The 17,209-nt window shown below is 37.7% G+C and overlaps 1 protein-coding gene across 1 annotated transcript in view; it reads left to right on the top strand.

Moving 5' to 3' along the window:
- CLASP1 (cytoplasmic linker associated protein 1) overlaps positions 1-17,209 on the top strand; it is a 266,188-nt gene that overhangs the window by 97,091 nt on the left and 151,888 nt on the right. The window contains exons 7-8 of the mRNA XM_055315783.1: positions 1,660-1,757; positions 16,887-16,954. Coding sequence (XP_055171758.1) covers positions 1,660-1,757; positions 16,887-16,954 — 166 coding nt within the window. The remainder of the gene's footprint in view (positions 1-1,659; positions 1,758-16,886; positions 16,955-17,209) is intronic.

The following is a 17,209-nucleotide window of genomic DNA, read 5'->3' as shown; positions in this document are numbered from 1 at the left end:
CTGGTAGTTCGAGATTAGGGTGCCAGCATCATCTGGTTCTGGAAGGATGCAGACGGTTCCCTCACTTTGTGCTCACATGACCCCACTGTACACATGTGGAGAATGCAGCTAGCTCATAGGTGTCTTTTCTTACAAAGACACCAGTCCTGTTGTATTAGGGCCCTATTCTTATGACTTCATTTAACCTTAATTACCTTCTAGGTACAATCATGCTGGGGGTTAGGACTTCAACGTATGGGGGGGCAGGGGATGTAAACATTCAGTCTGTAACATGACAGTTTGCCCTTTACCACCATCAGGGGAAAAATGATCAGTGGAGTTACCTGTCCTATAATGCTCTTAAATCAAGAGTAGCCTGCAGTGTTGAGAATTGTAAATTGTTTGTATCCCTACTTCCTGCCTCTGTCTTTTGTTCTCTGTTATTTTGGTTTCATTGCTTGAGACCAAATACAAAATTGTGTTGCTCCCCTGTCTTTGCCTACTGGAGTAAGCCCACATCTCCCCTCCTCCCCAGCCCTCACAGGCTGGCCTGGGTTCCAGGGTATGCTAAAAGTGCCCCAGCCCCATGTTTTTATTTGCAAAAATTCAAATCTAAAGAAAAATTGTAGGACTAGTATTAACATCTGTATTTACCAGTTAACATTTGTTTTATCTCTCCCTGTATGTATACACACCCACAGAAATACACTCTTTTTTTCTGAACCATGATATTTTTGCTCTGAGATACTTAAGTGCATGTCTCTCAGTAACAAGGATATGTTCTTATATAACCACATGCTATTTTCACATCCAAGAAATTTAACCTTGATAACAGTGATAATATTTGATGTACAATCCAATTCAAATTACCCTGTTTTTGTTTGTTTTCAGTGTCTTCTGTTTCTTAAGCCTTATTTATTGCTGCTTTCTTAACTTTGTTCATATTTGTGTTGGGCCAGCTACTTACTTGCTCTTCCTGAAGTACATGCCATGCATCTCTGCTTTCATGCCTTTGCACACAGGCTGTCCCTTGTTTGGAACCTGTCTCGTTCCATCTTTACCTGGTAAAATGCTGTCCCCTAAGCACAGTTTAAGTGGTTCCTTCTTCAAGAAAATGTTCCTTGTTATCATCCAGTCTTCTTGCTCCACTCCCTAAACTGTGCGAACACTTTATACTCTTGTATGATGTTTACTACATCCTGTTCTGTATTAAATGTAGAATTTATGGATTTTTGCCCCACCCCACCCCCATCTCCTTTTAGCTCTTGTATACAGGGCTCTATGAATTATGGCCTTTACTACCTAGTTTTGTTGCTAAGTATTTGTTTTACTGAATTAAATCTACTCTGCTTTTTATATGGTGTTTGGTTTTTAGTATAATTCATTTATTTGTAGTATTTTCCATTTTGGGAAGATTATCCGATTCCTGACATCAAATGAAAGAATTGAAAGAGCTAAGGGATGTGAACTTCAACATGTTTACAGGGATGGGACCCAAATATTCTTTGGAATTGTACCAACAACATGGCTCTGTCTAGTCAAACGTCTGTAAGGGATTGTATCACAATTGCATTGATAGATTGGTAATAAACTTGGGGTGGTGTATAGCCTGTTGTGTCCCAGCAGGAAGTGCTGTGGATTGACACAGAGCAGCTGTAAGATCTCTTCTTTTACATCTAGGTTCGAGATGCAGCAATAAACAGCTTAGTGGAAATTTACAGACATGTAGGAGAACGTGTGAGGGCAGATCTCAGTAAAAAAGGATTGCCACAATCCCGGTGAGTTCAGACTTTTTTTCCTTTCTTCTGGTCTTCTTCCCCTCTTCTTTTTTCAGTTAATGTCTTGCTTAATTTGTTGTGATTATATTCAAAGAATATGTGGTTAGAGGATTGGTGGTTGGAGATCTTGTCCAGATAATATGTTGGGGGCCCCTCCCATTCTACTTCCTCAAAAGAAGTACTGTCACTCAGACATCTAGCCACATCTCATGTCATGTTTTGATTTTAGAAGCATATTTAAAGTTAACTTTGAAAAATTCAGCCTTCTTTTGGTTCATATATTTCTATATCTTGGTTGCACACAATGCCTAGTATAGTAGGTGCCTAGAATATATTTGTTTGCATTAATGAAGCCCTTCCACAATGTGTCTGGATAAATAAAGAAATAATTCTGGAAAGCATCTTGGAAATGGTAGTTTTCTGTTAGTCTCAATATGTAGAGGCCAGTTGTAAGGGTATCAGCATCTCAGCAGATCCAAGACCACATGAGTCCACAGATGTCTCTGTTGTAGTTAACATTTAAAAAAATAATGAACTAGACATCTTTAATTTTAACTACAACGGAGAAATTTTAAACCGTTTGTGCTTGCCCTGTTCCTTTAAGGGAGGGAGTAATATGCAAGTCCTGGGAAGCTGGACATGGCCTGGGCTTCTGGAGCAGCTAGTGTGAGCCTGTCACTGTGTCCCTGGAGATAGCAGAGCCCAGAGACATGAAGTGACTTGGGAGAGCACATAGCACGAGTCAGAGCTCAGAGGGAAGCCCTGTTCTGACTTTCCTTTTAATTTTCTCTATCCTATTTTGTAAGAGTTTATAAAGTATTAGGATGTGGGTTGGCATTTTGAAATATACAGGAATCCTCTGTCTTAATGTCCCTTAATGGGATATGATGAAAGAGAGCGCCCCTTACCCTAAAGTAGGGGTTCTATGCACAGTCAAGTGGGGCTATACTCTGTGTTGCTGAGAGTCCTATCTGACCCCAGGGTTGCTCTCACGGTGCCCCTGAGCTGCGTGCAACATAATTAGATGGGAATAAAAGTATTTTCATGTTTTTTTATAACAGATAATCTGTGAGAATAGACTTATTTTGTTTCCGCATTTTATGAACCTCAGCTTTCTGGTCTTTGAGTTTATGGGAGAATACTTAGGAGAAAGATGAACTTAAAGACAAAAGCATTACACGGTGTGCTAGAGAAAATTGGAGGGCCCAGGTGAGCAGGGAGAGCAGGGCTGGAGGGAAAGGGCTGTTTACTCATGACGTCAGCATCATCACTGGGAAGACCTTTCCTACTCCAGGGATGGCCTCAGTGGACTGCGTAACTCGCAGTGGCTCTAGGCCATGAGCAGACCATCTCATGGTGGGACTTCCGCATCCTGTCCGAAAGCTGCTGTAGCAAGCCTATAGGTCTGGGAGGTGATAGGTGACACTGAGATCTAGAGAGGTGAGTGCACAGAGACTGCTATCCTTGGGGAGGCTGGCTTGCAAGGCTTGCTCTGGGCTGGTGGCTGGAAGCTTTGATTTGGGGGCTTCCCACCATTCCTGAAGAATGGGCAAGAGTGGCTCCCTGTATCCCAGCAGTGGGTGTCATGCTGAGCACCTGATTTCCTTCTGGGAGTCTGGCATTTTGTCAGGTGCTACCCCAGGAGATGTCTGCATGACCAGCCACAGCAGAGCTCCAGTTGCTGGGGATGTTAAGCATGTTCTGTGACTCCACTCCACTGGGAGAGGCTCTAGGAAGCTTGCGCTTGGTTTCCTGCAGACTTTACTCCACGTACCTTCTCCCTTTGCTGGTTTCTCAGAGTGCCTTAAAGTAGGATAGTGATAGCTGTGAGTGTGAATGTATGTCAAGCTCTCAGTCCTCCCAGCTGGTCATTAAACCCAGGTGTGGGCGTGGAGACCCCAACACAGAGGGTAATTTGGGTAAGGCTCCCAGGGGCACTTAATGCCAGCCAGAGCTAGGACTAGCACTTTCTCATCCAGACTCCCATCACTCTCCTGTTTTTTGTTAAGTATTGAAAAGAAACTATCGAAGAGTTTGGGCCTCTGTGAATGGGAATGAAGGCTTCTGATATCTCATGCTTCCTAAAATTTGCAGACTACACGGAGAGGGTCATCTAGGGAAATGTGCCAACATCCTTCACTGCTGTCAGTGTAAACTGTGGTAGACGGGGCAGCCGGTGGCTCAGCGGTTTAGCGCCACCTTCAGCCCAGGACATGATCCTGGAGACCTGGGATCGAGTCCCGCATTGGGCTAGCTGCATGGAGCCTGCTTCTCCCTCTGCCTGTGTCTCTGCCTCTCTCTCTCTATCTCTCTCTCTCTCTCTCTCTCATTAATAAATACATAAAATCTTAAAAAAAAAAACCAACAATACCTGTGGTAGACAGGGTTCCTGGAGAAGGAGGCTGTTGGTACTTCAAAGGCATTACTCTGGTGAAAGAAGCCAAAACTTCCTATTTCTTTGTATTTATTACAAGACACTTACCCAGCACTGGGAGGGTCAGAGGCCCTGGCTGCCACCTTTATTTTGATTTTGCCAGGGACATGTGCAAATGGAATGAGACTTTCAAAAGTTCTGCTGTTGTTTGGAAAATTTATTGTCTGGTATTTGTGGCTCCAAATGGCTGGTGGGAATACTTGAACATTCTAGACTTCTGTTATGTCATTTTTATATATATCTATTTTGCTGTTGCATGAGATCATACATTTTTAGCTGAACAAGATGCCACAGGACTAATAAAGTATTGCAGGATATGCATGGTGCTTCCTGGAACTTGGATTTCATCAAAAATAAAAATGTTGCCCCCTTAAGAGTTTGTCCATTGACTGAGTGCTGTATTTGAGAAGATTAATTATATTTGTAAGAAAGATGTGATGAAAAAATGCCTTGATATAATATCAGTTAAGTGATATAAAAGTTAAGATCAATAATGTGCTTTGAGGTGCAGTTCCTTTTTCCATTTCAGAGTTGGGAAGAGACTTGTTCTTTCACTTTGGAGGAGCTGGAATTTTGCTTTTGGGCCATGCATCTGGTTATTTGAGTCTTGTCTATCTGCTGGCTAAAATCTTTTTTTTTTTTTTTTAAAGATCTTATTTATTTGAGAGAGGGAGAGTTGGGAGAGGGGCAGAGGGACAAGCAGACAGCAGGGGAGCCTAACATGCTGGGCTTGATCCCTGGACCCTCAGATCATGACCGAATTGAAATCAGTTGCTTAACTGACTGAGCCACCCAGGTTCTCCTCATTTAGAATGTCAAAGCCAGCGCCCCACTGTGTTCTAGCTTTTAGTGTTTCTACTGAGAATTGCAAAGCCATTCTGATTCTTCAACCTCTGTGGATAACTTTGATTTTCTTTGTCCCCAAAGTTTGTTTGAAACTTTATGATGATGGGTCTTATATGAGACTATTTTCATTTTTTGTGTGGTGCACTTGGAGGGCTTTTCCATCTGGAACCTCATATCTTCTGGGCAAGTTTCCTTAAGAATATAACTATTATGTTTATAATTATAAGTAGTTCATAAATAAAACTAGTACATAAGTATAAGTTTTATATCTATATACTGCTTATATTAATAAGTATAATAGTTCTGACCACTTGGACCAATCCCTCTGATTTTATTTTTTCTTTCCTATTTCTATCTTTATATTTTTGTTCTGGCTTCTGGGGAGATTTTCTCAAATTTATCTTCCAACCATTGTATTGGGTGTGTGATTTAAAATTTTTTCTCTTTTGGGAACACCTGGGTGGCTCAATGGCTGAGCATCTGTCTTTGGCTCAGGGCATGATACTGGGGTCCTAGGATCGAGTCCTGCATCACGTTCCCCACAGGGAACCTGCTTCTCTCTCTGTGTCTCTTGCCTCTCTCTCTCTGTGTCTCTCATGAATAAATAAATCTTAAAATATTTTTTTTCCTTTTTTGTTCTAATGGTATGGTCCCTTTTTATACCATTGTTTCTGTTTTTAAAATAAGAGTCTTTTTGAAATATTCCTATACAATAATTATGTTTATCATATTTTTATAATTTATCATATCCCCTTTAAAGTGAAGAGTTTTTAGTATATTCCGAAAGTTGTGTATCCATCATTGTTACCAAGTTTTAGAAATTTGAAAAGAATCCCTGTATCCATCAGTAGTCGTTCTCTTCTTCCTTTCTTCTACTTAGCCCCTGGGAATGACTAGTCCACTTTTTATTTTATGGATTTGACTGTTTTGGGACATTTCATGCAAATCACATAAAATGTAACTTCCTCCCTCCTCCCCTCCCTCTCTCTCTCTTTCTTTCTCTCTCTCTTCCTTTCCTTTCCTTTCCTTTCCTTTCCTTTCCTTTCCTTTCCTTTCCTTTCCTTTCCTTTCTTTTCTTTTCTTTTCTTTTCTTTCTTTTCTTTCTTTTCTCTTTTGTTTGACAGAGCACAAGCAGGGGCATTGGCAGGGAGAGGGAGAAGCAGACTGTGGGGGGACTCAATCCCAGGACCTGGGATCATGACCTGACCCAAAGGCAGATGCTTAACCAACTGAGCCACCCAGGCACCCAGAATATAACTTTTTCTTGATTGCCTTCTTTCAGTTACCACAGAATTTTCAAAATTCAACCATGTTATACCATGAGTCATTCTTTTGTATTGCTGAATAAAATTCCACTGTATATACCATATTTTGTTTATCCATTCCTCTGTTGATGGACACTTGCTTCCACTTTTTGGCTATGTAAATAATGTTGCTGTGAAAATGGATATATAGATCTCTCTTATATTCCCTACATTCAATTCTTTTGGGTAGATTCCAGAAGTGGTTTTGCTGGATCATACACTGTTATGTTTAATTTTTTGAGGAACCACCATACTGCTTTCTGTAGCTGTTGTACTATTTTGCATTCCTACCAGGAGTGCCAACAGTTGTTATTTTGTGTTTTTGTATTGTTTTGTTTTATTTTTTGGTAGTAGGCATCCTAATGGGTATCTCATTGTAGTTTCTAGAAATTTTATGTACTTTTGTTGAAAATCATTTGACCATTAATGTAAGGATTTCTTTTTTGTATTCTCAGACTTCTTCTCCTGATCTATATGCCTGTCCTACTATCAGTATCTCACTATCTTGATTAAATAGAGATTTGTAGTAAAATTTGAAATCCAAGTTTGGGGATCCCTGGGTGGCGCAGCGGTTTGGCGCCTGCCTTTGGCCCAGGGCGCGATCCGGGATACCCTGGATCGAATCCCACGTCGGGCTCCCGGTGCATGGAGCCTGCTTCTCCCTCTGCCTGTGTCTCTGCCTCTCTCTCTCTCTGTGTGACTATCATAAATAAATGTAAAAAAAAAAAAAAAAAAAAAAAGAAATCCAAGTTTGTTCTTCTTTTCAAAATGGTTTTGACTGTTCTGGATGCCTTGCATTCCATACGAATTTTAGGGTGCATTTGTCAATTTCTGGAAAAGGGCAGTTGGAATTTTGATAGGAAGTTAGTTTATATTGAGTTTGGGGAATATTGCATCTTAAAAATATTAGGATTTTCAATCCATGAACATGGGATGTCTTTTCATATTTAAAGTCTTTATTGACTTTAGGGGAGCCCCCGTTGTGCAGCGGTTTAGCGCCGCCTGCAGCCTGGGGTGTGATCCTGGAGGCCTGGGATCGAGTCCCACGTGGGGCTTCCTGCATGGAGCTTGCTCTTCCCTCTGCCTGTGTCTCTGCCTCTAAATAAGTAAGTAAGTAAGTAAGTAAATAAATAAATCTTTAAAAAAATAATAAGTCAGTATTTTTTTTTAAAGTCTTTATTGACTTTAAACAATTGCTTAGGAGTTTCCAGTGAACAAGTCTGATACTTTTTTTTTAAATGATTTTATTTATTTATTCTTGAGATACACACAGAGAGAGGCAGAGACATAGGCAGAAGAAGCAGGCTTCCTGTGGGGAGCCTGATGTGGGACTTGATCCCAGAATGCCGGGATCATGACCTGAGCCAGAGGCAGAGGCTCAACTACTGAGCCATCCAGGTGCCCCAAGTCTTGGACTTCTTCATTAAGTTTATTCCTATGCATTTTATTCTTTTGATGCTATTAAAAGTAGATTTTTTCCTCTTAATTTCAGTTGTAGGTGGTTTATTGCTAATGTCCAGAAATACAATTGATTTTTAAAATATTGATGTTAAACTTGGCAACCTTGCTGAAGTCCCTAGATGGTTTTGCTATGGACTTCTTAGGTGTACAAAATATGTCCTTTGTTAATAGAATTAGTTTACTTTTTCCTTTCCAATGTGGATGCTTTTTATTCTTCTTTCTTGCCTAAAAGCCCGAGCTAGAACTTCCAGTATAACATTGAATAGGAGTGGTGAGAGGCAATGGCCATCATCCTATTCCTGATTTTGGGAGTAAAGCTTTCAGTCATTCAGCATTGTTAGTTGTGGGTTTTTTGTATATGACTGTACGAGGTTGAAGAGATTCTATTCCTAGTTTGTTGAGTGTTTTTTTATCATGAAAGGATGTTGAATTTTGTTAAATACTTTTTCTGCCATCTATTGAGAGGATTATGTGACTTTGATTTTTATTCTATTGATATATTGTATTACATTAATTGATTTTCAGATATTAAATCAACCTTGCATTCCTGGGATAAATTCTACTTGGTCGTGGTATATAACTCTTTTTATATGCTGCTGGATATATAAGGAAAATTGGTCTATACTTGTCTTTTATTGTGATTCTTTTTCTTGGTTTTGGTGGTGTTATTTATTATACTACCCTCATCGAATGAATTGGAAAATGTTCCCAACCCTCTTTTTCTAGTTTTAAAGGGTATCTTTTTCTTTAATTAATGGTTTTATTTTTTGAAGCATTTTTAGATGTATAGAAAGACTGGCTAGAAAGTCCAGAGTTCCCTTCTTTCTCTCCTCTTTCCTTCCTCCTTCTCAGTTTCCTCCATTCTCATCTGTATTTCATAGGATTTTGTGAATGGTGCTAATTCTTCTTTAAACATTTGTTAGAATTTACTCTATGTGAAGCCATGTGGGCCTGGGCTTTTGCTTTAGGGATATGTTTTGATTACTAATCCAACCTCTTTGCTTGGTTATTGGTCTATTCAGATTTTGTTTCTTTTTTAATCATTTTTGGTAGTTTCTGTCTAGGAATTTATCCACTTTCTCTAAGTTACCTACTTTTTGACACACACTTTATAGTGTTTTTTTGTAATTTTTTATTTTTGTAAGGGTAGTAGTAAATGTGCCTTCTTTCATTTGTTGAGTAATTCAAATCTTCTGTCTCTCTCTCTTTTTTCTGGTCAAATTAAGGGTTTGTTAAATTTGTTGATTCTTCCTCCACCCTCCCACCCCCCAAAGAACTAAATTTTGGCTTGTTGATTTTATTTATTGTTTTTCTGCTTCCTCTTTCAGATATTTCTGCTTTTTCATTTTGTTGGTTTGATTTCCCTGTTTTTTAAGGCAGAACTTAAGTTATTGATTTGATAATCTTCTATCTTAATGTAGGCATCTATGCCTATAAATTTTTTATGGTATGATATAAGTACTACTTTATAAGTACTACTGAAGCTGCATCCCATGTTATGTATATTGTATGTTCTTTTTTATCTCAGAACTTTTTAAATTTTCCACTTGTTTTTATCATTGACTTTCTTTATTAGGAGTGTTTTGTTAAATTCTCACATTATTTGTTACTTTCTTATTTCTATTTGTCATTGATTTCTAATTTTATCCTATTATGATCACAGGTCATAACTTCTGTGTTCTATGATTTTAGTTCTTTGAAATTTGTTTTAGGCTTCTTTTATGGCCTAGCCATATGCTGTGTCCTGGAGAATGTTCCATGTGTACTTCGGAAGTATCTGTATTCTGTTGTTAGTTATTGACATGTGTGATATTGAATCTCCAATTAATACTGCTGAATTATTTATTTCTCCAGTTCTCTTGTTTTTTGCTTATAAGTTTTGGGGATCTGTTTTTGTGTACATATCATTATGATGTGTTCCTGAGATATTGACCCTTTTTTCATTGTAAAATGTCCTCCTTTGTCCCTGGTAGCATTTTTCGTCCTAAAGTCAGTACTGCCTAATAATAGTATAGTCACTCCAGACTGCTTCCAAGCACTGTTTGCATGGAATGTATTTTTCTGTCTTTTTACTTTCTATCTCTGTGTTTTTGCATTTAAAGTGAGTCTCTTGTAGGTAGCATATAGTTGGGTGTTGTTTCTTTATTCATTTTGACAATCTTTGCCTTTTCATTGGAGTTTTTAATTCATTTATATTTAATGTAGTACCTACTGATAAGGTGGACTTTATTTCTGCTACTTTGCTATTTGTGTTCTGTATATCATGACTTCTTTGTTTCTTCTTCCTTTAATACTTCATTTTGTATGAAATCTATATTTTCTTGTGTACCATTTTAACTTTGTTTATTTTACTGTTCTCTTTTGGAATTATTTTCCTAGTGTTTGCTCTGGGGATTTCAGTTGACATCTTTTTTTTTTTTTTTTTCCAGTGGACATCTTATTATAGAAGTCTAGTTAGAATTATTACCCTTAATTAATTTCAGTATTAAAAACTTTACTCTTATATAGTTCTGTTTCCTCCCCTCCTTTCTTTATCTATACATCTTTGTATATTTCAGCCCACCAACACACACAGTTTTATAATTATTGCTTTATGTAGTTTCAAGTCATGTAGGACAAGAAAAGAGTTAACAACAAAAAATACAATTATACTATCAGTTATAATTTACCTGGGTTTTATGTTTACCTTTGTAGTTACTTTTACTGATGTTTTTTATATAGCATCATGTAGATTTGGGCTAATGTATGTTCTTTCATTTTTAACTGAAAGACTTGTCTTTTTTTCTTTTTTTAATATAGGAATGTCTTAAATTCTCCTTCATTTTTTCCTGCCAAGAGTCTACAATTCATTATATTGATAGTATAACTTCATGTAAAGACAAATATTTTTGGTCCAGAGACGATTCTCTGCTTTATTTTTGAAGGATAATTTTGTTGGATGTAGAAATCTTGGTTGAGATTTTTGTTTTATTTTATGTACATATGTATTTGTTTATTTTCAAATTATTAACATATACTTGGTTGAAATTTTAAATTTCAAAATTTTGAATATGTCATCCCACTGTACTTGGTCTCCACTGTTGTTTTTTTTATAATGAGAAGTTATTTATCTTGTTGATGATTCCTTGTACAAAATGAATGGCATCTCTATTGTTGCTTACTCTTTAAAAAATTTTTTATTTATTTATTTTGAGATTTTATTTATTCACGAGAGACATGGAGAGAGAGAGAGGCAGAGATATACGCAGAAGAAGAAGCAGGCTCCATGCAGGGAGCCTGATGTGGAACTTGATCCAGGGACTCCAGGATCACACCCTGAGCCAAAGACAGATGCTCAAAAAGGCGTCCCACTTTTTAAAAAATTTAAATTAAATTAACTAACATACAGTACATTGCTAGTTTCAGATATGGAGTTCAGTACTTCCTCAGTTGCATTTAATACTGAGTACTCATCACATCAGGTGTCCTCATTAGTGCCTGTCACCCAATTACCCCATCTTCTTAACCATTTCCCCTCCAGCAACCTGTTTCTTTCCCATAGTTAAAGAGTCTATCATAATTTGACTCCCTCACTGATTACTTCCCATTCCACTTTCCCCTATGGTTCCCCCATGTGATTCATATTCTTTATTTGAATGAAAACAGGTGATAATTGTTTTTCTCTAGTTGACTTACTTCACTCAGCATAATACCCTCCAATTCCATCCATGTCCATGTAAATGATAAGATGTCACCCTTTCTAATAGTTGAGTAATATTCTATTGTATATATATAACACATCTTTATTCATTCATCTGTTGATGGACATCCTGGCTCTTTCCGTAGTTTGGCTCTTGTGGACATTGCTGCTATAAACATTGGGGTTCAGGTGCCCCTTTGGATCACTACATTTGTAATTTTGAGGTAAATAACTAGTAGTACAATTGCTGGGTCATAGCGTAGCTCTGTTTTTTAACTTCTTGAGGAACCTCCATGCTGTTTTCCAGAGCAGCTGTACCAGGTTGCATTCCCACCAACAATACAAGGTTCTCTTTTCTCTGCATCCTCACCAATATTTGTTATTTCCTGACTTGTTTGTTTTTGCTTTCAAGATTTTCTCTTTGTCTTTTCTTCCAGCAGTTTGTTCCTCTTGTCTCTAGGTTAGGATCTCTTCAAGTTTATCCTATTTGGAGTTTGTTGAGTTTCTTGAACATGTAGATTAAAATTTTATATTAAATATGTGAGGTTTTTGGCCTTTTTTCTCCATATAGTCTGTCCTATATTCTTTCTCCTCTCCTTCTGGTATTCCCACTATATGTATGTTGGTATGTTGGTATTATAATAACATGACCTCTTAGGCTCTGTTCTTTTTTTTTTCCCCCTGTTTTTTTTTTTTTCCTCCCTCAGGGTATTGTCAACTGATGCATCTTCAAGTTTGCAGTTTTTTTTCTTCCCCCAGCAAAAATTTGTTGTTGAACTACCCTGTGCATTTTTTTTAAGATCTTATTTTTTTTTATTATTATTTTTAAGATTTTATTTATTCTTAGAGACAGAGAAGGGCAGAGACACAGGCAGAGGGAGAAGCAGGCTCCATACAGGAAGCCTGATGTGGGACTCGATCCCGGGTCTCCAGGATCACACCACAGGGGCTGCCCAATTTTATTTTTTAACGTAATCTCTAGATCCAACATGGGACTCGAAACCACAGCCCAGAGATCAAGGATTGCATGCTATACCAACTGAGCCAGCCAGCTTCCCACCTAATGAATTTTTTATTTTGGTTTTTGTACTTTTCATTTCTAGAATTTCTCTGTGATTCTTATGTTTTCTGTTTCTTCATTGACACTCTCTCTTTGGTGAGACATTGTTATTTAGTTCTTTAGAAATAATTTCCTTTAGTTCTTTTCAACATATTTATGATAGTTGATTTCAAGTATCCATCTAGTAAATTCAATGTTTGGGCTTCCTTTAAGGATAGTTTATGTTGACTAATTTTTTTTTTCTTGCATGAGCTGTATTTTCTTGTTTCTTTATGTGTACAATTTTTGGTTGAAACTGGTCATTTACAATAATCTATTGTGACAACTTTGGAAAACACATTTGGTCTCTCTCTTCAGAGTTTTTGGTGGTGGTGTTTGTTGTTTTTGTTGTTCCTTACTTAAGTGATTTTTCTGAACTAATTCCATGAAATCTGTTGGTTTTTTTTGTTTTTTTTTTTTGTTTTTTTTTTTTGATGTGTGTGGCTACTGACGTTTCTGCTTGGTTAGCTTAGTATTTATTCAGCTAAGGATTAGAGATTTCCTTGAATGCCTCCAACCAATAAATCTTTAGCCTTTGCTGCAACATATATACAACATATCTGTGTATGTTGGGGGATGTTTTCAGGGTTCTGGCAGGCAGTTTGTACATCTCTACCTTCCCCCTTACTGCCTGCTTGGGCAGAGCTCAAGGTCAGCCAGACATGAGACCTTAGTGTCGTCTTAGATCTTTCCTCAGGCTTTCTTATAGTCTTGCACATATACATAGCCTTCCAGATTCCCAGGAATATGTCAGATTTTTTTCGGAGTTCCCTGTGAACATCTCATTCTCCACTTTTCTTTATAAGTTTTTTGGTTAGTGTCTTTGCTCCAGTTTTATCATCTCAGGCAACTCCCATTGTTAAACAGTTGTTGCTGATTCTTTTTGATCATGGCTTCAAGGAAAAGAGTCTCTTCCACTGAGAGCGCTATGAATCAGGTAAAATAAAACCCTATGAATGGGTGTTCTAGGGTATGCCAGACAGAAGAAACAATTACAGTTCTTTTAGAATGGGGATTTTTATGGCACTCCAAACTTGTTCGGCTTCTTCCAGTGGCTTCAAAACTGCTGGTTTTCAAACTATCATGATTGTGATGCTGTTGATTTTTAGCAGGTGAGTTGAAGATGGAAATAAGACCTAGCAAAACAGTGAAAAGCTTGTCCTTACCAAGATTCAGTCATTTTTCTTGCAGAGTGCTCCTTGGATTGTTGCAAGCCTTTGTTTAATTTCCAGAGTGTGAAAAACTTGATTTTGACAGTGTTTTTCTTTGCTTCTTTAGAGGAGCAGATTTTCAGAGGTCTGTATTCTGTCATTTTGAAGGGCTCCTTCCCTGTTAGCTTTTATAATTGCAGTATTTTCTTTATCCTCTTGGAAGTAATAATGACATATTTTAAAAACTTCCCATTGCCTCTTCCTTCCTCTGTGTTGTGGTTTTGGAGTATGTGTCCACCTTGATCTCTTTCGCTTGAAAAGCTTTGCTCATGTATCTTTGAATGCTTGGTTGTCTGCTCATATTTAAAAGTAGTAGACTAAAAAGCCAATTAAAAGCTCTGAGTGTATGGGTAGAGTTTCTTGATTGTGAGCATACTAGAATTTGCATTTAGGAAATTATTTTAATTTAAAAAATTTAAAACAATTTTTAATTACTTATTTAATTAACTTATATTTTTTGGAGAGAGGGAGGGAGTGAGAATGATCCAGGGTTAGGGGAGCATATGAAGAAGGGGAGAGAGAATCTTGAGCAGGCTCCACTCCTAGCGCAGAGCCCAACATGGGGCTCGATTTCAACGATCCTGAGATCATGATCTGAACTGAAATCAAGAGGCGGACACCCAACCAACTGAGCCACCCAGGAGCCCCTATTTCTAGGAGAAATAATTAGATCTAAATCTTACAATAAAATAAACACCAATTGGATTGAAGAGTTGAATATAAATTTTGAATTTAGAAAAAACAAGGGAAAATGGTGTTAGTTATTTGTCACATTTAAATTTGGCATCCAGAGATTTACAAACATGAAAGAAAAATTGGTAGCTTCAGAGAGTAACCATTAGTTATACGTTCATTGTCTTCGAATGTATAAAACTCACCCTTTTAGGTTTGTGTAAATTTGTTGGCTCCAAAGAGGCATTTTGTATTGCTGTATTCAGAGCTAGCAGACAAAAGCCATTCCTTAGGAATACCTTGTTGGTGACTAGACTGTCCTGAAGCCAGGTTTACTGATCTCTTGTTAAGAGCCCCTGCATAGACATTGCTGAGCAGAAAATGAGGCAGCTAGAGAGACAGGAGTATAACGATGGAAAGGCATGCCTGCCTTAGGGAATTCTGAATTAAAGTACAGGTACCAAAAATAGTAATCTTTTTCAGCGTTCTCATACCAAGTTGTTTGGGCATGCTAATTGTGGATAATGTGGCCCCATTGAATAGACATTACCACAGAGAGAGCATTTGCAGATTCTTCCACAGTGACCATTGATAATGGTGACTACTCTACCAACAACAGATTAAATATTTGCCCCTCACAGTAATTTTAGGAACCAGACTAGAGGTATACCTTGTCGCTAACTTGCAAACTGGCAGGCATGCTCACGTCAGAGGGTGTAGTTGTGACACAATAAAGTGGTAAGTTGGTCAGGGCATGCCCTGGCAACCTGTGTAGTGATATTACTTATGTGCTTTGTAAGGCGCTGGAGATCTTTGGTGCTTATAAAAGGGAAGGTGATGGAAACATCCTAAGAAATTGATTCTAAAGCATTTTTCCAGATCTTTAGTAACCTTTGGATTTGAAAGTGAGTTTTATTCCTATCTGGTCCTGAGATGACAAGATTTTTGTAATTCATTGCCAACTTTTGACTGGTAGTAGCTGCCTGGAGTGGCTTTGAGGAGTTTGAGGCTACATCTGGCCTACATGGAAAGATGTGCAAAAAAGATTGATATCTGGCATGGAACAAGAAGGGGGAAAGGCAGTATGTCAGTCTCCTTCATCCCCTTCATTTTACTGCTCTTTGCTGATGTGTACTTTGGCTCCCCCATTACTTAGAATGTGACATTCTAAGTAGAAAAGAATGAAATAGGAGCTTTAGAAGTTAAGAACTTCACACACTCACCATCTGGCCAGCTCAGGGCTGGACTCAGTGAATGAACTATGAATGAATGAAGGCCAGTAGAAACCTAGTTTCCATAGTGAGGGCAGGAACAGGATTCATGCAGTGATGTCACGCTCCTGCATGACAGTGTTTGGTGCTTATGGAACACCAAAAGTATCTAGTTCCCATCCCTGTCCTGAAGGAGAGTCCATTCTAGTTTTGCAGAAAAAACAACACGTTTGAACTGATTAGAGCTTGTATGACAGGAGAGTTTGTAAGCAAGTGGTAAAATTTCTTGTCCAGTCCCTGAAATGGGTGGTATAAGTTTGAATGCAGAAGTACATTGCTTTGTACTCTCAGCCTTTACACTTATTCCAATGTATCTGTGTTTTGCTTGAGAAAGCCTGGTTTATTCTTGAATTCTTCCACTAGGCAAATTAGCACCCCTCTACCTCAACCTACCCCCAACTTCTCGTTCATTTATGGGTGTCACTAGGATGGAATATTTTGACTGGTTAAGAAGTTTTATTTCAATTTAATTGTCAAGGTGACATTGATCCATTAATAGGAAATGTCATGTAGGTTTTTTTCAGTTAACGATTATCTAGTCACAGTGTTTCTAGATATCAAATTAGTCTAGTGTTTCTAGAGAAATTATAGCATTTTTGAATTATAGCATTTTGAATAAGTCACAGAGAGCTTTTATATTGTAATGTCAATACATTTTGAAAATCTTTATTCTAAGCAATCAATAGTCTGTGCTTAGAAATAGGAGAAACATGCTTTTCATAATGTATACATGTTGCCTAGAGCAGTCAGTACATTTAATATAATGTCTGAGAGCACGGCCTCTGGATTCTTACTCTCAGGGGTGCCATCTCCACCCTAAGTCACTCTGTTACCCTAAATAAGTTACTTGGTCTTGATTTTCTCATCTGTAAAATGGAGAAGACCATAATCTCTTATATGGCTGTCGTAAGGATTAATTGAGGTCTTTCAGAGAGAGCCATAAGTCAGTGCTTGATCTATAATAAGTGCCCGATTATTGTTGGGTGTTTTAATGTTATTAATGTAGTTATTGTTTTTGTTATTAGGTGGGTTTGTATCATTGAGTTTTTTTTTCTTTTTAGAGTGTGACTACCCTTCACATTAGTGTTTTAATATAATTGTATATGTGATAGTTAACTGTTTCTATATATACATGTATTTTTTTTCATACAGGTTGAATGTAATTTTTACAAAATTTGATGAAGTCCAAAAATCTGGAAACATGATACAATCAGCAAACGGTGAGTAGAAAAAGCAGTCGTTCTATTTTTGCTTCTTCAGTTTTAGGTCAGTATAATACTTATGCTCTTTCTGAACAGCTGAATTTGATATCTTGAACAGTTTCTAGGTCCAAAGATTTAACTTCATTTACCCACTTTCCCAGGCCAAAAACTGTGGGTTTGTCATTGGCTTTCTTTTGTACCCCACACTGAATTCATGAGCTAATCCTGTTGGCTTTCTTTTAAAAGTATGTCCGGAATCCTGGGGATTCTGAC

This window comes from Nyctereutes procyonoides, unplaced genomic scaffold (genome assembly GCF_905146905.1).
Source record: "Nyctereutes procyonoides isolate TBG_1078 unplaced genomic scaffold, NYPRO_anot_genome, whole genome shotgun sequence".
NCBI classification, from domain to species: Eukaryota; Metazoa; Chordata; class Mammalia; order Carnivora; family Canidae; genus Nyctereutes; species Nyctereutes procyonoides.
Note: the sequence above shows the minus strand (reverse complement) of the source record. Positions and strands in the feature narration are given on the sequence as shown.